The following is a 21232-nucleotide window of genomic DNA, read 5'->3' as shown; positions in this document are numbered from 1 at the left end:
TGTTGGGCAGATTGTGAACAGTGGAACCCCTTACAGCTGGAACAAGTGGACTATTTATAAATCCTGTATAATAATAATACTCTAAATTTCTGACCTCAGAAAAATGAGTTTTGAGTGGCATTGACCTTTAAAAAAATTTGACCTGCCTTTTCTGGAAAGCTATCTGATTAATAGAACAGACAGAAGAATAAAAATGACTCAGAAAAACTTATCAAAAGGAAATTTATTGGAAATAAACTTCAAACATCCACATTACAATAATAACAATAAAAATAATAATCAGGTGCAGAGCAAAAAATAAAATTTACAGACGCAAAATAAAATACAAAAAAAAGTCCCTTTCAAATTATGGTAAACATTTCCACAGACACTGTGGTACAAAGCAAAAATAAGAAAACCTGTGCATGAAAAGCAGAAATATAGTAATAGAAGCCGTTATTTACAAGGCAATGCATGAACATTTTGTATTTAAAAAATGTTTTGGTACAATTTTTCCCAAAAAATATAATAGTACCTCTGTAACTATTTAAAAGTAGTTGCTTCTTTATTGTCTTTTTTGCCTTGGTTTCGACATTAGAGATAATATAATTTTGTAAACAAGAAACTTTGGTACATTTCAAAATTCTGCATAGATCAAATATGAGAGTGCTGGCACAAATTATAAAAATTCAAAGAGAAAAGACATCTTGGTGATAGGTCAGTGCTTAATATTGCATGATTTACTAGCTTAGGCAATCATTACGTTGCTGGAGAAATTTCTAATGAGTGAAGTAAGCAGGCTTCCACTACTGACTTATCTCTAAATGTGCTGTGAAGATGATCCTCTGATTTTAAGTAAATTTGTCCTGTAACAAAGGTGCAGGTGAGAAGCACTGACAACATTAATGCTTCATGGTCTGTTATTTGGAAAGCACTGAAAATCGACATATTCTTAACAAGCAGTAAACACGCTGTAAATTGTCCTCTCACTGACCTCTGTAGCCGCAGGCACAGATAAATGAATCCTCCAAATTCACAATAGAGGCACTGAAATCAACCATTGCTTATCAGGAACTTGACAGGCTGCCGGCCTTCTAATATAAATAAACAAGTTCTGTAAGCTGTTTAGGCATGCTACCCAACTTCAGTCTCTGTCCTGGTTTTTTAAGGTAAACTACTCCATAGTACCTGCGGCTGCAGAGATCAGTGAGGATCTCATTTAATGCTTGTTCAGAATATGTAAATACTTTAATGTCAACAGTCTGGCCACAGGTTTACTTTAAGCCGGGTACATAGAAGTATCCTCAGGTTAGCAATGGCAACCTTCATATTCATCCCATGGAAGGTTTCCTTTAACTACTTACTAAGGACATGGTTATTCATAGCTTCCTGAGAACTGGCACACAAACAGAATATAAAAAAATTATATTTTTGTGTTTTTGGTAAAAATTAGTTTGGCAACATGAACAGATGCAGTTGTTGAACAACAATAAATACAATTATTATAACTAAATAAACAAAATTAAAAAGTGGGTGGAGTTATAAAGTGTCATGCAGACATAATGGACTAATCCATTTTGTGAGCTCAATGGGTTGTTAAGAGCACAGCTATTCATTTATAATATTTTATAGATGCTTTGTAAGGTGCCAGCAGTAGCTGCCATATTATGTTACAATATTCATTGAAAACAATCTGAAACAAGGACTGTCTGTATTTCTCCACATTACCAAATCAAGTTTAAACCTGCCTTGAATGTGACAATTGAAGAAAGGAAGAACAAAATAATTTGGGCTGCTATAAACTTTCACATGGGTGGATGGATGAGGTTCAATATCTGAGAGAAAAGCCACAGTATTTGTATGATGATTTAGAAACCATTAGGTAAGCTTGCTTCTATAAATTTATAACCAAATGGAAAAGCTAATAGGTGGATGGCAGGAACACAAAGACAGTTTTGTTGTCAAGTAACATAGACAGTCCTTCTTTCAGATGTTTTCAAATATAAGGCCAATTTTTGTTGTTCTGGTTTAGTGATGTCTCTGTGACATGACGGAAGCAACCCCTACACTGCTAATCACATTGGCTGCATAAGACCGAAGCAGTTAGGTTTCCTTTATAATTATGTCACCTAAAGATGAAAGAGACACTCATTTACATTGCAAAACTAGCCAATGACACACCATGAAACTACTGCCAGAGACACAGCCATAGCTCACGCAGTACCCAACCAAGGACGTGATTACAGAGCTGCAGTTCCCATAGAGGCCCTACCCAGCAGCAGTGACTTCAGAAACCCTACTCCATTGCTTCATTTATCCCACTGGAGGTCCCATAAAAAACCTCAACAGCCTGTAGTGGCCAACCAGACCCTACATGCCTGCAGGTCTTATGGAAACCTTACCCTATTGCAGTTATAATTGAGACCCTATCCCCCTGCAGTGGCCATAGAGACCCTACCCCCTTGCACTGGCCATAGAGATCCTACCCCCCCCCCTGTAGTGGCCATAGTGACCCTACTCCCCACAGTGTCTTTAGAAACCCTACCCTATGTGATCATTGGGACCCTACCAAACTGCAGTACCATGGATACCTTACCCCCAGCAGTGACCATACTCTACCCCAATCAGACCCTACATGCCTGCAGGTCTTATGGAAACCTTACCCTATTGCAGTTATAATTGAGACCCTATCCCCCTGCAGTGGCCATAGAGACCCTACCCCCTTGCACTGGCCATAGAGATCCTACCCCTCCCCCTGTAGTGGCCATAATGACCCTACTCCCCGCAGTGTCTTTAGAAACCCTACCCTATGTGATCATTGAGACCCTACCAAACTGCAGTACCATGGATACCTTACCCCCAGCAGTGACCATACTCTACCCCAATGCAGTACCTACAGAGATCCTACTCCACTGAAACAGGCCCAGGGAAGCACCATACCACATACCTTTCTTCCTGACAACACCTACAGGCAGCTTATACAGTAATCTATATTCAGGCTATGTAAATATTGTAGCAAACAGAGATCAATACCAGTACAACAAGCACTGCCTGTTTGGGCTATAAAGGACCAAAGGGTGGATTATGAGCACAGAACACACAGAAAAACCCAAAACAAGCCTTACTAATCCCTCCACAGTGAGCACATGGGTTTCTACAGAACACTGCTGAGAAATAGATCTCAGGAAAAACCACCAATATAGGTATCCAGCTACTAAGGTTGTCATTATGAAGTACCTGAGCAATCGCACAGATTCAAAGAAACCTACAAAAAATTCTCTCAAACAATGGTTCAGGCCCCAACAGTCTACCTTGTGGAGCCTTTGCATATATTAAATATTCTAAGAATCAAAAAGGGAGATTCACAAAGGATCATGCAGGGACAGCCTGTGCAAAAAGTGTGCATTTCAATTTATAATGTGCAAAATTTTCAAAAACTATGCACCTGCTATATTAAATTATGAAAAAGACACTAAATTCTCAGGAAGAGTGAGAAAAAAATGATTGACCAGAAGATAATCTTTAGGTTTCAGTTTTAGGGTTCAGGATTGGGTTACATTTAAGATTTAGATTAGGTTAGATTCGGGTTAATGCTTAGATTAGGTTCCAGTTAAAGATCTAGGTTTGGGTTAGGTGCAGGATAATTGTTAGGTTTAAGGGTTGTGATAAGAGCTAGGTTTAGGTGGGTTCAGGTTAGCAGTTATTTTTAGGGACTGTGTTAAGGACTGTTTATTGTTTAGGATGGGTGTTGGGATTATCCTTTAGTGGTCAGGTAGAGTTTAAATTGGTTGGAAGTTAATTGGAAGCACTTGTTTATTTAGTATTGGGTACTTGTGATAAATTAGGGCCACCACTAATGATCAAAATATATTTTTTGAACTTGCCATGCAAGACTGTTTATAAATCGGCCTAACATCTTTTGAGTACATATGCAAATGTGCTAATGCTGCCAGCAGCCATCGAAGAAATTCTCCTTATATGTCACTAATATGAAGTGACAACCCTTAACACGAAGATGTACTCAAACCTTCACTAGAAATAGAGGGGTTCTGATAGTAGGATTTTCTTCGTGTCCATTCTCTATTGGAGGTCACTTTTTATTTTGGTCAAAGTCACCCCTTACATAAACATTATAGGACACCAAAAATGATGATGTAGGAAAGTAATGAGTTTTAATTGATTTGTTTAGTTTGTAGCTATCACTATAACTGATCAATGAAAGCTAGGTTCCCCCAAATGACTAGTCTATATGATCACTTAAAGGCTTCCACTAAAGACTGACAAGGTGATTTTACCTACAAAAAAACTCTCACCACTGAGGATAACAACATTGTTGTCCTATATCCCCTTTGCATCGTGCTCTTTAACATGTTGTTACTTTCATCTGCTGTAATTATCCATTTATTCCTACAGTAGGAGGAGCACGACAACCTCCAGGGCTAAAGCAATAACCCCTGTGTTGGGTTAGAAGAACTGTGTATCCAAGTGGCATGATCTCTTTGGCTTTTTCTCTAGACTTCTTGAGAGCTATAAGAAACTATCTGCTGGTTCAGCCTGCTGACATCTACCCAATACTGATATATCATTTCTGGGTGAATTTGACCTTTAAAGTGTTACTAAACTAGAAAAAAAAAATTTAATTATGATAACAAACATGTTATTCTCACCTGCTCTGTGCAGTGGTATTGCACGGGGGGAGCCTCGATCCTCCTCTTCTCGGGTCCCCTGCCGGCAATCTTGGCTCCTCCTCTTCTTCATGTGACTCCATAGCAAGCCGCTTGCCATGAAGGCACATGGTGTCTGCACGCTCCCGAGCTATGTGTCTATGGAGCCGTGCTTACAGTGGGAGTTAGCCCCACCCCCTCTTCCTCCTCACTGCATTTGAATGACAGCAGCAGGAGCCAATGGCTCGAGTGCTGTGTGAAGATGAAGAGCGGGGAGAAGAGATGCAGCCGCGCACAGCGCTGGATCTATTCTCCCCTCTCTTCTCCTTCACACAGGGAAGAGAGGGAGCGGCAGAGAAATAGAAAACTTTTTGTACCTTAATGCAAAAAATACATTAAGGCAAAAAAAGCTTTAGTTTCACTTTAAGAGCCAAAAACATAATTTAAAAAATGTGTGAAGAGCAATGATAAATATCAACAATGTATGCATAATACGTTAAATATATATTTAATAAATGAAGGTACCTGTTTGAATCTGGAAAGTACCATATTTTCACTTGTCAAGTAAACACAGTGGAGGTCACTTTCACACGAATCATTTTACTTCTGCTTACTTTCTGCAGAATTGTTGCGGCAGTTGATTTCAAGTGAACGTGTCAGAAATATGGGAGCTTCCAAAGCTGGCTGTTTCTTTTTAACCAATTCAGTTGTCACATGGACCAAATTCATTTTCAAATTTCAGATTGAAGTCTATTGATCTGGAAATTATTTTGTTATTACCTATTATACCAAAGTGATTAACTTTTTTATTTATTTGTTTTTTTTTGTTTTGCTTTTTTAAAACATTGGTAGAGCTGCCTTCCCAATAGTCATTTTGTTTTATGTACATTCTAAAGCCAAAAGGATAAAATGTACAAACTTACTATAGCTATAAACTACAACTTGTACATAATTCTGTTCTGTTAATTATTAGACGATTCATTTTGATTTGTTTTTTTGGACTAAAAATTTCATTTTTGGAGATTCGACTGTATACAAATCTCTGAATGGACAAAGTAACAAATGTCAACAAATCCAAAATAAGTTATAACGAAATTAACGCTTCCGTTGATTTAATTCGGATGATGTCACATGACGTGATAGTAGTTGTGGCCCATGGGGAAATTAATGAAATTTCTGATTTTGTTCAGTAATTCGGATTCGGATAACAAGTGGAATATCGGCTTATGCCATTTCCTTTAGTGGGTTGGAATAGCGTCCGAAAATATTGAATCCTTCCAATTTGAATCTGTCTGATTCGCTAATATATCGAATATATAGAAATTATATATATATATATATATATATATATATATATACACACTTATCTGTTGCAGGTGACAGCTACCACAACATGATTACACTGTATTCATCAATGATTACTGCAGTAAACTCTCATTGTGGTGACTGAAGAAGAAGCTTTTGTCAGTGGCTCTTGTACACAGATCAGGACCTCAACTTGACAGTGCGGCCTGAAGAAGCACAAACACAGCAGCTGGGAAAAGGGGTGTAAGATGTAATAAGAATATCCTATGGGCTGTCATCCTTAATTGGACTGCACTCCTTAAGAGTCACTTAATTGGAACAAGCATGAAGCCAGTAAAGGCTCAAAACTGTAAAACAAATTCACCATGGTGGCTCCAGTTCAATGACTCCCTAGGTCAGGGGTTCTGAACCTGTGACCCAGGGGCCACATGTGGCCCTCGGAGCTCTCTGATGTGGCTCTCCATCTCATACCAGGAAAGCACACTTCTATTATATTCTGGGGGTTTGGTGCGCTTTAAGAAAGTGCTCCACACCCGCACGATATAATAGAAGTCTATGGCAAAGCACACCTAGCCCACAGGTGCACTGCGCATCATTGCGAAAGCAGCCTTATATAGGGGGCTCAGAACAGTAAGAGATTGTTTACGTTTGTAGTTCGGGGGAACGTAAAACAACATAGCTGAGACATGTTTTTACCACACACCCCCAACCACTGGGGGTGCAATGGCGACCCCGCCCAATGCCCCAGGGGGTCCATGCAGCCTCTCTGTCACATTCTGTTTTACACCTGGACAGGAGGGGCGGCATGTACAGGAACCAATCCTACCCATTTTCCTCCTGCAAATGCTGAAATACAACTTCTCCTCCTCTCCATCTCAGCTGCACGAGAAAATTCAAAACTAAAAATTTGAAATTCTGAATCATTTCATTTCATTGTGACCTGTGACCAGTTATCAAATTACTTAAAGTGTTACTAAACCCAGGACCCTGCATTCAGTATATCTGGTCTCCCACAGTACACACAACATGGAAATGCAATTATTTTAATAAATATAAACTGCTAAATACCTTTTCTCATCAGCAGCATATAGAAGTCCTGTGACTTCTACCAGTGTCCAGCAGAGCACTGGTTAAAGCCTGTAGGAGGAGTTTTCATCTCCTGTGATTGCCCTATGACACTGCATTACCTCTGACCCTCTGGACAGTGCTGATTGGCCCTGTGCTGATCACATGCACTCTCCCAAGGGAAAAAAAAAACTCTAGCAATACACACCAAATTAAGCATGTGCAGCTTACCCCCAAGGCTCTGTTCTATCAGCATATGGATTAGGGACAGAAGGGGAGGATCAGAGAAGACAGGATCAAACATCCTTTTTACACAATGCAGAGGATTAACACCTTAAGTTCCACAGTGAGCATAACAAGCATGCTTTAGTGCATATAGAGACTGATTTTTACTGTTGTGGGTTTAGTAACACTTTAAGTGGCCCTCGCTAAAGGTTGAGCACCCCAGGTAATGGAGCCAGCATCAGGATGACAGTCCCAAGCTTGCAAGAAAGTCAGCAATGACAGCTTCCATATTTCTTTATAGGTTCACTTTAACCACAACATATAGAATTAATCAGTAAACTGCTAAAGATTTTAAGAACGTATTTTTAATTGAGCTAAAAATGACCCTCGATTTACCCTAATCAGAATTTAATGTACTTTTCTCCTAAGAACTAACCTGCAACACTCGTTGCTGTTGGAAGAAGTTTTATTCCATCATGTTGTTCTGTACTCTGAAACTTCCCTATCTGTCCTTGTAAGAGAGAGCAAGAAGCCTACTTTAGGTGGTGATGAAGAAACGTGGCCTTACATATCCACATAGTTCAGCAATTAGTGTTTCCAGAACACCAAAGTGCTTCCAAGAAGGAGACTTGAATCATTGGGAAGGCCTGGTGCTTGGATCACCCAAGACCCTTAACCCTTTGAGGACCAAGGGACGTATTTGTCCCATGTTTTTAATTGCGTGGATCATCTGATTAAGAACTTAAAACTCTTTTTTTTTTTTTTGGTTTGAGTCAAAATATTAGTTCTTATCAACAAACAACAAATGGATCTAGCTTTTTGCCAATTATTTCATGAAATGGCTTAGTTACAGCAACTGAAGTGTACGAACTTTAAAAACAAAAAAATTGATTCTTTTGGCGTTCCAAAATCTTACGGTCCTCAAAGGGTTAACAAGTTGTACCATAGCACAGTGTGGTGGACTCACTGCTTGACACCTGTGATGAGAATATTGCTACGCTCAGCCTATAATAGTCAAAAGTGTGCCCCTTGTTTCAAAAGGCATGATCCAGAACAAGGCAACAAGAAGGTAAATGATGCTTTAATACATGTTTGCAAACAAAACATGGTTCAATAAGTGCAGCTAAGGTTGAGACTGATACCATATATTCACGGTTCAAAATGGAGCCCCATGCAGAATTGTGCCTTAGGCAGCAGCTTGTTCCTAAAACCGAACCTGAGCACACAAAATGTTTATTATGGCAGTGCAACCAGTACCGGTACCTGTGTACATACCTTACCTCTATTGAGGTAACACTTGTAGTCAAACAGATATTTTTGAATGACCATAAAATGTGACATTTTACAGCATCTACGTGAACCCATGATCAGTAAGTGCGTGTACCGTTTATTCATAACTAAATACATGAATCGATTTTCAGGACAAGAAACAAGCCAAATCTTTGGAACAGAGAAGTGCAAGAACATAACAGAGGCAGTGCATACTTTTACATATAACAACGACAATAGTGCTTAAAGCTTTAAATGAGTTCAAACACTTTTGAGTGAATTGATCTGTATGTTGCTACATAATGTTTGCATTTTTTATTTTTTTTTTTTTAGCTCAGGCCAAAATATTTAAATGTACCCTGTCATTAGATGACATTCCAGCACGTTGTACGTAGATTCCCAGAATAGTACATTTTACATCTGTATGCTCAATGAAGACACAAAGGGGGACATTTACTAAAACCGGAGCACTCAGAATTTGGTGCAGCCAATCAGCTTCTAACTTCAGCTTGCTCAATTAAGCTTTAACAATAAAACCTGGAAGCTGATTGGTTTCTATGGAGAGCTGCAACAGGTTTTGCACCGTGCACTTTTAGTAAATAACCCCTAAAGAGACAGAATTGCAAGTTGCAATTCCTAAAGGGCTATTAAAGGGGTTTTCTTTAAAAAAAAAAAAAAAGGATTAATGAAACACACCACTGAGAGATGTTACACTGATATTTTTCACTGCTGTGCCTTCTGTTTCAAAATATGGACATCTGTAAGACCCACAGCTAACTTGCAGAACATTTGCCCAGTCCAACTCATCAACCAGAAAATATCTGGTTGAACCACTTCCATTTTGTACAAGCTATGCCCCCTTGAAGGCCTCCAAATTGCATACCTCCCAAGTACTAAGACTTCTTGTTTCCATAAAATATGGAGGACCACAGGGTTCCATTTTGTACAAGCTATGCCCCCTTGAAGGCCTCCAAATTGCATACCTCCCAAGTACTAAGACTTCTTGTTTCCATAAAATATGGAGGACCACAGGGTTCCATTTTGTACAAGCTATGCCCCCTTGAAGGCCTCCAAATTGCATACCTCCCAAGTACTAAGACTTCTTGTTTCCATAAAATATGGAGGACCACAGGGTTCAGGGTAAGTGAGTAGAAGTGTTAAATAGTACAGATATGCTTCCTGCAAGTCCCAAAGCTCATTAATCTTGGGATGATCAGCCTCTGGTAAGCTTCCACCCCATGAAACCTTTCACTGGAACTTGCAGTAAATGGATATTGGGCCCAAATGAGAAACACAAGAAGACTTGCAGCAAGCAAGGGCCATGAGGGTGAGTACTGTTTATCTCTCTCAGGTTAATTTCCTACCAGAACCCTCCCCCCCCCCCACCACACTCCAAATTCTACATTGAAGAAAATGAAGGTCTCTGTTTGGACCCAGTGCTTACTTTGGTACGCCCCACACCTCTTCGAGGTAGGTCTTAGCAGGATCCAATTACAGAATGCAGTCTGGATCTGCCCAGCTTTTCATCCTTATGGAGGAAGCTAGCAGACATGGTTTTCTACAAAAATGTTAGCCCTTCCAGCTGAAGGTAAGTAACAAAAAATAGCAGAAAGCCCCTGTAAAGTTTCCTTGTCCCCTGAGAATGGCCATTTTGTGAACTCAACCCAATAATCATGATATTACAAAATTCCTTAGCTACCAGTGACTTCACTGGGTACCCAAAAGTCTTTATTTGATATACTGGGGTTTAGTCCACAAAACCTGTGGCTTCACTGAGCACAGACACACAACCATCAGTCTTTGCTTATACACTTGCATGTACTATCAGCTTGTGAACCTTTCAAAAAATCTGTGAAATAAATGACAATACATATTTAGGGACCTATCAGAATATTTTAACATAACAAACACTTGAAGGGTCCAAATATTATTAAATAATCATAAATTAAAAATGCGAAGATGTCAAAATTAGTAAAAAAAAAAACAAAAAAAAATAAACAAAAAACAAAGTTTATACATACAGATAATTTAAAAATAAACATTAAAAATTCATATGTTTTGAGCTAATATTGCTGCTTCTGTTTTTTTTTTTTTGTGTTTTGTTTCGTTTACATAGGCAATGTTTTTATTCATATTGTATATGTTTTTTGTTTGCTTTGTTTTAAGGCATTAAAATAAAATTGAGATAAGAGATAAGTGCATTTTGCAATGTTCAAAGTCTGTACCATCATCCAGAAATGATATAAAACAAAAAAATTTCATAAGACGTACATTTTGTGCAGCTTTCTGTATCACTTGAAAAATTCCCTTTTTTTTTCGGTACGTAAGGCAGGTTTCAGCATTTTTGGTATTGCATAAAGCATGTTCATTTAAATTCCTAAAATTTTCTCCTTTTTTTTTCTCCCACAAAAAGTCACATCTGACGATGTTTATTTTCGTACTCATAAAAACTATAATTTCTTTGGAATGCTTCAGTTCAATATAAATATTAATAAAAAGAAATAGTTTAAGGCAATGTGGCTTCTAGCCCTTTTTTTTTTTTTTTTTTATAACAAAATGGCACGATTGTTGATTGGTAAGTTGTATTGCTTGAGATTTTCAAGGTCTTTCTGAGTCACACTCAAAATATGAATTCGTATATAAAAGGATTAAGGCACGTATTGATTTTCGTAAAAGTAATGTTTGAAATAGTCTAAGGCCACAGGAAGGAGCATATGATCAATAAGGCCTCCAAACTGACTCATCCATACGACCACTAGAATTTAACACAGTGGGGGAGCTGCTGTGGCTGCCATCTGCGTCAACACCGTCATTCTGGTTGCCCAGATTAGGGTTTAGCAATGTGCTGCCATTGGCAGTGGTGCATGGAGGAAGCATCCGAGACGGAGAGCGGTCACCCCCTGGGACCATAGGGAACTGATAGGATCCAGATGATGTACCATAGTAGAGATAAGGAGTGCTGCTGGTTTGAAAGGGTCCACTTTGGTTCTGGGAGGAGCCGGGATAAGGAGGTGGTAAGTAAGTATGATAATGAGTGGTTGCAGACATACCCAACGACATCCCTGAGGTGACTGGCGGAGTGTAAGTAAATGTGGCAGGGTAGTGCATTCGTGGGTTAGAGAAGCGACTCTCCGTTAATGAAGAAATGCTTGTAAACTGCCTGGGATCTGAAAATGGACCCAGCTCTGAGGCACCTTAAAAAAACAAAAAACAAATAATTATTTATTATTTCATTTCAGTAACCATACAGCACTCTTTACTAATATGTTGGAACAATTGGAAAATATGGCATTTTGCATTAAAGCATAAATCCAACCAAAGTGGCAGAGTGTCCAAGGAAAAGAACCTCTGTCAAGTTTTTTATTTGCAGTTTGTGTCCCCACTGGGAACATTTCTTCTTGCTTTCTGTCAGGTGAAGAAGAAAGGGTAAATTTCTGCAGTGGGGACCCAGACTGTATCACAACAACAATAACAAATAGGCAAAGTCGGAAACTCTCTCGATTTATTATTACTCTTCCTTCTTTTTTCCAAGTGACAACCACTCCATTATTTCTTGTTCTGCTGTCACAGAGACAGGAAATGGAGAAAAATCTCCCCGGGAGACTAGGGACAACAATAAAAACTTGAATATAACCCTGTGAAATGTGCCTGTATTTAGTCTTTGGCATGACTTTGGAGTGCAACTTATGACGCAACTTTGGATGGATGCGACTTGGATGTGACTTTTCCCTCAGCAAAGTTGGCCCCACTCTTGCGCCACTGTTGCATGTAAAACATTCCAGTACAACTTTCATGCAACTTTTGAGGGTTACCATGGAAGTCTATGGCCCTCAAGTTGCATGATAGTCAGACCACATTACATAGTTACATAGTCTGGCTGAAAAAGGACAAAAGTCCATCCAGTTCAACCATTAAAAAAAAAAAAAGCTATAATCCTATACCCACAGTTGATCCAGAGGAAGGCAAAAAACCCAGAAAAGCATGATTCAATTTGCTCCTGCTGGGAAAAAAAATTCCTTCCTGATCCCCCTAGAGGAAATCGGATATTCCCTGGATCAACTTTACCTCTAAATGTTAGTATCCAGTTATATTCTGTGTATCTAAGAAAGAATCTAGGATTAAATTGCTTTTCTTACAGATGTAATAAGTGCCACCTTGTCCTCTGTGATGACCTCAGGGTGAATAACTCTACACCGAGTTCACTATATGATCCACTGATGTATTTATACATGTTGATCATATCCCCCCTTATGTATTATACATGGAGATCATATCCTCCCTTATGTATTTATACATGTTGATCATATCCCCCCCTAATCTCCTCTTCTCAAGAGAGAATAAATTCAGTTCCTCTAATCTTTCCTCATAGCTGATCTCCTCCATGCCTCTTATCAGTTTGGTTGTCCTTCTCTGTACTTTCTCCAGGTCCCCAATGTTCTTTTTGTGAATTGGTGCTCAAAACTGAACTGCATATTCCAGATGAGGTCTTACTAATGATTTGTACCGGGGTAATATGATATCTCTCTCTCTGGAGTCTATACCTCTCCTAATACAAGAGAGGATTTTGCTCCTTTAGAAACCGCAGCTTGGCATTGCATTTCATTAGCAGTAGAGCAAGAACTACTTTGAAGTTGCTGCAACTTTAGGTCGCACATATGTGAATGGTTATCATTGGAAAACATGGGTTATGACTTGTCATGTGAATTTGATTTCCAAAGTCGCATGACAAGTCACACAAGTGTGAGTGGGGTCTTAGCCACAGTTCCTTATAGGAAGGCCCAGAAGCTTTGCAGTAGGAGTAGGTGCAATGCTTTGGCCAATGACAGTGCAATTGGGCGGAGCTAGCGCCCAACTGTTTATATATGACTCGCAAATGTCAGATAGCAGCAAGTGCTCAATGGGTGCAGATGCGGGCATTGTTTTTTTTTATTTCAGCGAATCGGCGGCATCATGACAACGCTGGATGCCATGACTGACAATGGATTACAAAGATGGAGCAATGTTTTTGGCTTTTTTTTTTAAATAAAAGATTTGACAAAAACTGTAGTTGTGTTTTTAATCACATTGTACACTTTTTGGTGAATGGGTAGGGGTGCTATGTACCCCATGCTCATTCACAAGGGGAGGGGCCGGGATCTGGGGGCCCCCTCATTAAAGAGGACTTCCAGATTCCAATAAGTCAGCCCCCTCAGATCGCCACAACCACAGCCCAGGGTTGTGAGGAAGAGGTCCTTTTACCCATCAACATGGGGACAAGGTGCTTCGGGGGGGAAGCCCCCACCCCAAAACACCCCCCATGTTGAGGACATGTGGCCTGGTAAGGTTCAGGAGGGGAAGGGGGTGCTTGCTTGTCCCCTCCTTTCTTAGCCTGCCAGGCCTGTGCTCGGATCAAGGGTCTGGTAGGAATTGTAGGGGGGACCTTACACACATTTTCCCCCCATTTTTGGGAGGTGGGGCTCACCTTAAAAGTCCTACCAGGCCTAAAGGTCCTGGAATGGCTTTTAGGGGAACTCCATGCTCATTTAAATAAAAAACTTTTCACTGTGGGGTCAGTCCTAATCTTCCTCCTAGATCTAAAGGGGATCCTGCACTGTTTTTTTTTTCTTGGCAGTACCCGAGTCCCAATACCCCTTTTATGGCCAATAACTTGCATATAAGCTTTCAAAATGGGCACTTTTAAATTTCCAAGTTCGAGTCCCATTGACTTGCATTAAGTTCAAAGTTCGCAGTCGAACTTTCGTTAGGTTCGAATGTTCAACTGCGAAGCAAACAAGGAGGTATTCGGCCCATCACTATTCCTGATATGTGCCTGCTGTACCAAGTACTTGTATAAAAAAGTATCCTGTTCTCTTTGTGTTCCTGCCAGTCCCTCTTCTTTCCCACAAACTGACTACACTATGCATGAGATCACAGTGTAGTCAGTTTCCTAGCATTGCTTGAAACTCAGTCTGCTCTGCTTCAATGGTCAGAATTGTCCTGACTCACCCCCCGCCCCGCACAGCCATTCAATGGGAAGATCAATGTGCTGCTGTTTCTCCACCTATACCTCTCTGTGCAGGTAAGAACAGAGGGAATTTTATCACTTATAAAAAAAGGGGAAAAAGGTATTTATAATGTTTTTATATCTATACGCAAATGTACCTTTCATTTCTATTTAGAACTGTATGGGTTGTTTTACAAGGTGAGGGTTTAGCACTGTAAATTGTTCAGTCAAGTGTTTGTAAAAATGTTTTCAAAGGTTGATTGGTGTGATGATCAGTTATCAATACGAGGTGACTATGTTTTATATAACCCCTCCTGTATCGGAAGGGGGGGGGGTCTCACTTGGGATTATGAACTAAAAGTAAGGAGTAGATCCTACTAAGACCTTTACAGAGCAATTCTTCAGCCGCTATTAAGTGAAAGAGCACACATTTATATTTTCCATGCTCACTTGTAACCAGAAAAATCAATTCAAAGAGCAATAAATAAGCAAATTAAAACCTGACCTAAACAGGCTACAGCTACGACACCTTTGCTTTTTTTCTACAATGTACATTAAGCTGCTCAGCTTTTTCTCAGAGAGTAGAACAATTAAAACGTCATGTGTTTCCAGTTAGAATGTTGCAGAAGTCTCATTAAAATGTTCAGGCTTGGCCTTGTGCCAACCTAGCCCGTCTGCATCTCAATAGACGATTCTTTCCTTGTCCCCCCCCTTCCCCCCCAGTTTGCATAATTCCACGGCCCAGCCTGCTGTGTCATGACCGCTCTCCATGCATATGCCAGGTAATGTCACTTGCCGTTCAAGTAACAATTAGAAGCCAAAAGATGTGCATGCAAGGAGTAATGGAAAATACAATTTCCTTCTGGTTGGCGAACCCTCAGCCTTTCGTTCTCAATTACAATAGCAGCGGGAAAATCACTTCCTCATTGGCAAGTCAGCCTAATTATATGTGGCCGTTTTCGCGTCATCTTGCATTATGTTCTTGTTAGACGCTGTGCAAAAAGAGATCACTATGGGCTGAGTTGAGGCTCAGATTGTTGGCTATATAGGAACATTTTATTTACTGAGACCTCAACTGAGAGACACTAAGGAAGGCAACAGTAGGGTTCACACATAAGGCAAAAAAAGAACTAATTGTCCGTAGTCCTCAAGCATGGGACCCAACAGTAATTAAAGTAGAAAACCAGCCAAAACCTTATTGTTTTCTACTTTTTAAAGTGTTTTGAAAGTTTAAAGCTCTGTCAGGTTTTTCTTATTGAGTCCCATTGCTCTAGTGACAATGATAAAGGCAGGGGCTGTCTCCAGAAAAGGAGTATATAGGAAATTCTCCAATAAGGACAGTTGGCAGTACCAATGTGTCAGATCTCCTCATTTTGGAAAAATTTGCAATTACATCCTGTTGTGGCCCTGAGACAGGAAATGCAAGTCAATGCCACTTACTAACTCCATTTGAAGCTAAAAAAAATAAATTCTCTCCCACCTGTGCACAACATTCCTCTTCCACTGTCCTCTATAAACCAACACATACAGGAACCTTTTGTCCAGGGCTGTACATTCCCATTAATGTAGCACTCTGATATGACTAGTGCTGGAGAGTGGTTGGATAATGACTTCTAGTCCACAACAAAATTGGGAAATCTTCCAATGGAGACAATTATTCCCATGACAACTGTCTAAGGCTATTTCCTTCATATTGGAAATATATCATCTCATGTTCTGAGACTACATGAAAAAAAGTGGGGGTAGTATCTGGGTGCCCCCCTATTGGTAATGGGGTTTCCAGATTTTAATAAAATGCAGATCCCCTACACCACCAGACCAGGGTTGTGGGGAAGAGGCCATTGTCCTCATCAATATGGAGACAAGGTGTTTTCCCAGGTGGTTCCACCCAGCAATGTACCCTTCTGTGTTAAAGGTAAGTGGCCTGATTTGGTTCAAGAGCAGGGCCACATGCTCGCCACCCTGTAGACAGGTTCAGTCTATTTTCTCCACTGTACGTGGTGCTCATCTGAAGCGGTACTGCAGCTGGAGGAGAAGTCAAGAGAAATTTGGTTTCTCTATGGTTCCCTCGGTTCCATGGAGCAGGGTTCCAGTTGGCTATGCTGCATCCAGGTGACCCTGGTAGCCATCTTGGGTCACAAAGAGTCTTTTTAAGTCCCTGCCCCCAGGTTTTGGCACACATTTGTGAAGTGGATAGTGTAGGGACAGCACTAGTGGCAGGGAGAGGTTCCAGAGGAGTAGCGAAAGCTCAGGACCTACTTCTACACCTCACAAGCTCCCTTTTGGGTTGGACCGGCCAGGTGGCCTTCCACCACCCCTTGGTAAGCACTGTCTTCATCTTGGGCCTACTACCTCTGACTCCGCTACACTCACTGTAAGTTTCCTGTTGTGTGAGTTTACTGCTGCCGCACCTACACAACAACCCCACTCCCTTTTTTCTGCTCTATCAGGTTTCATGCGCAGATAGGGGTCTGATTGATGTGAAGTTTTGCAGGCGATGTCACCCTTTTTTTCTGTTTGCGTGGGGTTCCCCCTTAGACCCCTTTCACACGGGTGGATTAATCGTGTCCACCTGTCCATTATTTACGAGGACCTGAATGAACCACTATTGCCCACTATGGAGCGGTGGATGTAAACGCACATGCATCCATTTACAACCGCCTGCATCCAATCCAATCTGTTCCCCTAAAAACAGATGGATTGGGGGACCATTCTCCACCCATCTAGTGGATTGGACAATAGTCAGATGGAAATGGACAGGCGGTCGGACATCTGACCGCCCATAGTGGAAAGTGGGCTGTGTCCGTGTCCGCTCTGCATAAGTGGAGCAGATACGGAGCTGTCATCTGCCTGCTCAGCGGAGATCAGTGGACAGATCCCCTACTGAGCAGACGGACCCACTGGCGGAGTCCACCCATGTAAAAGAAGCCTTAAAATCCATATCAGAACTTTAAGCTCATCCTTCACCAGAAATACAGTAAAACAGGTGTGGAGAAATTTAAAGTGAAATTTAAACCATTTTTATTTTGTAAAATGAGATGTGGATGGTAGAACGTATACAAAAATGGCTTTATTATCACTTTATCATAGAAATTAGGAGCCAGTCTGTCCAATCCAGGAGCCAGCAAGACTATTTTTTTTAAGAGGCAGCTCCCTTAACAATAACTAGAGAGAACACTAAAAGTTAGGCATCAGCTGTCATTTTTAGGGAGCATTGGCTACCTTGTTACTGGGATCTGTCCACCCCTGCTAGAAAATCCAGCATACAGGAGACATCCGGGTCTTGTCTCTAGCAATGAATTAGTTGGGGATTTTTTTTATATCTGTTTTGCTTATTATATTTGCCAGGCAACACAACTATCTTCTTCTTTCACAAGAATCTCCTGTAGGCGTTAGTGTGGGTTTTTTCCTTTTTTTCTTTATTTTTGGATTTTGTTGTTGTTACTGTTGATGATGATATCCATCTAAAAGAAGAGTGCTCAGCAGTTGACGTTAGAAGTTCTACATGAGCATCAGGTACGGACCATCTTTTTTAGTTTGTCTGAAATGATTGGAAAAAGTCACGTGCTCTGTTTCTAAAACTTTGATGTAAACCGGATCCCACATTCCTTCTCCAGAATGTTGGGAGGTAAACGTTCTGTTTACGCTTTATTTAATCTATGCTGTTTTGAACAGGAAAAGGAAGGCGGAATTAAGAATCTTTTTATTTACAATCTGAGAGTAAACAGAATCTTCTTCGGAGTAACAAAACATTGTCGCTAAAAGCCCCTTGTGACAAGTTCAGCGGTCGGATCCTTGCAAGGGTTACTCAAATTCTGCCCTAATAAACATTTCATTGTTGCCATTGAGGGTCAGGCTGATCCGCCAGGACCGAAACAAAAACTCTGAAGCTATTTGTTCTCTCCGGCGGTGGAATAATATTTACGGTTCTGCCCAGGAGTAATAAAACTGTATTTGTTTACATCGCTCAGTACATTGCAGCCCACAGAGGGACCCGAGACGCTGGCTGTTGCTGGAAATTGATTGCAGACATTTGAAGATCAAATATTTGTCTAACTTAATGGCTTCAATTGCACTTAGTCACAAGACACGGTTCTCACAGAGGAGTAAAAAAAGATGGGAATAAGAGTAACATATTACATAAAGAGTATGTAAACCCAACATTTCATATTCCTGATAGGTGCCTGCTGGACCATGTACTTGCATGAAAAAGTATCCTGTTCTCTTTGTATTGCTTCCTTTGTGTGAAAACCCTGGAGATCCTGCCAGTCCCTCTGCGTTCCTATTTAAAAACTGACCACACTAGGCATATGAGCACAGCATGGTCAGTATTCTGGTTGTCCTGGGAACGCAGCCCGTTCTCTTCTAATGATCACGCCCCCCTGAACAACCATTCACTGGGAAGATCAGTATGCTGCTGTTTCTCCTCCCTCAGCTCCTTACATAGTTACATAGATAGTCTGGCTGAAAAAAGACAAATGTCCATCTAGTTCAACCATAAAAAAAAAAAAGTTATAACCATATACCCACAGAGGAAGGCAAAAAACCCAGCAAAGCATGATCCAATTTGCTCCTGCAGGGGAAAAAAAATCCTTCCTGATCCCCCAAGAGGCAATCGGATATTTCCTGGATCAACTTCACCTATAAATGTTAGTGTCCAGTTATATTCTGTGTATCTAGGAAAGAATCCGCGCCTTTTCTTCTCCTCCCTAAGCTCCTTAATGCAGCTGAGAACAGAGGGAATGTGATCACATATAAAAAAATTTAAAAAAAGGTGTTTATAATGTTTTTTTTATATCTATATATAAATGTTTTGCCTTTCATTTCTATTTTAAACTATTTTACAAGGTAAGGGTTCACATATACTTTAAGGAATCCCCGCTTGTCCACAGGATCACCAGAATTAAAGCCCCCTCTATGGGCTCTTGCACACAGGCACCAGAAATGCCACATATTTAGGAGTAGTAGCATTTCTTTTTAATTTTTTGATCTAAATGCAAATAATTGCTTTTAATGTGCCTGTACACACAAACATGTAAATATCAGTAAAAAAGAGTGCCAAGTTTCAGTTAAAAAAATTACAAAATTTTCACAAAACCGATTCGCACGTAATTCACACTCCTCTCAGTTCTGGAGCTATGTGTATGGACGTTTACGCGTCTATATGCATGTAAATGCACACCCAATACGGATCTTACTGCAAGAGTGATAATGATAATGGTAAATAGGACAAACAGAGGGGATGAATCTATGGAAGATTGCCTAGCTATTTCTGCTCTGGGGACAACTCAAAATTTGTGATTTTCTTTCACTTTTGTGGATGATGGTAAACAGGACAAATAGAGAGGGTGAATCTCCATAACGGGGGTACAGACAGCAATAAAAACTGACAGGGGGTCTAATCCCTCTCCACTCTACGTTTTGCCTTTAGTTATATGTTTAACCACTTGCCGTCCACCTGCTGTTTATAACGGCAGGGCGGTGGCACTCCAGGGGCGGGTTGCCGTTCATAAACGGCACCCGCCTTTTCTAGCTGTGTGTCCTCCGGACACAGTGAAACACCGATCGTCGGACGGGACCTCGGTCCCGATCATGTGATCACTGATTGGCCAATCAGTGATCACATGCAAAGTAGTAAGCAAGATGTCACTTGTGACATCATTGCTTACTACGTGTGAAATCTGTGAATGATCACAGAGGTCACATGGTACAAGGCTATTCACAACAGCCTTGTACCATGTGACAAGCTGTGACCAATCACAGCTCTCACAGTATTTCTCAATGGCTGCAAGAATGCAGACAGAGAGAAAGAGAAATGATTGCTTTTACATCCTATATGGGTGTAAAAGCAATCACTGTAAAAAAAAAAAAAAATCTTCATCACCCCCACAAGTAGTACAGTGTCACCATGGTGACACTGTACTGCTAGGATGACAGTATGTAAAAAAAACAAAAAAAAACATAAATAATAATATAAAAAAATAAAATAAAAATGTAAAAAAAAATGTTTAAAAATTATAATTTTTGGTTATAAACTAATTTGGCTTATTTTGTTTTTTCTAAAAAGATAACAGAATACATTTTGGTCAAGATTTATGATGAAAGATTATTTATTTGCAAAATTTTAAAAGAAAAACACTTTTTTTCAAAATTTTTGGACTTTTACATTTACATAGCAAAAAAATAAAAATCCCAGCGGTGAATAAATACCACCAAAATAAAGCTTTATCTGTCTCAAAAAAATGGTAAAAAATTAATATGGGTACAGTATTGCATGACCGCGCAATTGTCATTCAAAGTGTGAAAGCGCTGAAAGCTGAAAATTGCCCTGGACAGAAAAGGGATGAAAGTGTCCGGACAGGAAGTGGTAAAGAGGAACTTCACCAAGTTTTTTTTTAAATATAAAACTAGCAGTTGCAAATACTGTAGCTGCCTTATCTCACCATTCAGATCCAAACTTGCAAGGTAGGTCTGAAGATGATTGGCAGTTGTCAGATACTTTTCTTTAGCACTGTCTGCTTTTTGCATCTGAAAGGCAGCAAGCAGCAAGGTATACCTGTGGACTGAGCAAAGACTATAATATGAATCATGTCAGATTTGGTTTCCTATGTCGCTGCCGAGACCATTGCATTAAAATGCATCTTTAGTCAAAGCTTCTCTTTTTTTAATTTTGGATACAGTTAGGAAGGGATAGAACCTCTGTCAGATTTTTAAAGCTGGAGAAAAACCCATCCCGCACCTA

General features: G+C 40.1%; 1 protein-coding gene across 2 annotated transcripts in view; it reads right to left on the bottom strand.

Annotated features, from left to right (window-relative positions):
- Positions 1 to 205: 205 nt before the first annotated feature.
- RUNX2 (RUNX family transcription factor 2) overlaps positions 206 to 21232 on the bottom strand; it is a 292530-nt gene continuing 271503 nt past the window's right edge. For both annotated transcript variants that reach the window (XM_089686062.1, XM_089686063.1), the window contains one exon: positions 206 to 11701. In XM_089686062.1, the coding sequence (XP_089542188.1) occupies positions 11226 to 11701 (476 nt within the window). In that variant the 3' untranslated portion in view covers positions 206 to 11225. The remainder of the gene's footprint in view (positions 11702 to 21232) is intronic.

This window comes from Staurois parvus, unplaced genomic scaffold, assembly GCF_062004578.1.
Source record: "Staurois parvus isolate SC_StPar_1 unplaced genomic scaffold, SC_StPar_1.0 ptg000390l, whole genome shotgun sequence".
NCBI lineage: Eukaryota > Metazoa > Chordata > Amphibia > Anura > Ranidae > Staurois > Staurois parvus.
This window is presented reverse-complemented; position numbering and strand designations above follow the sequence as displayed.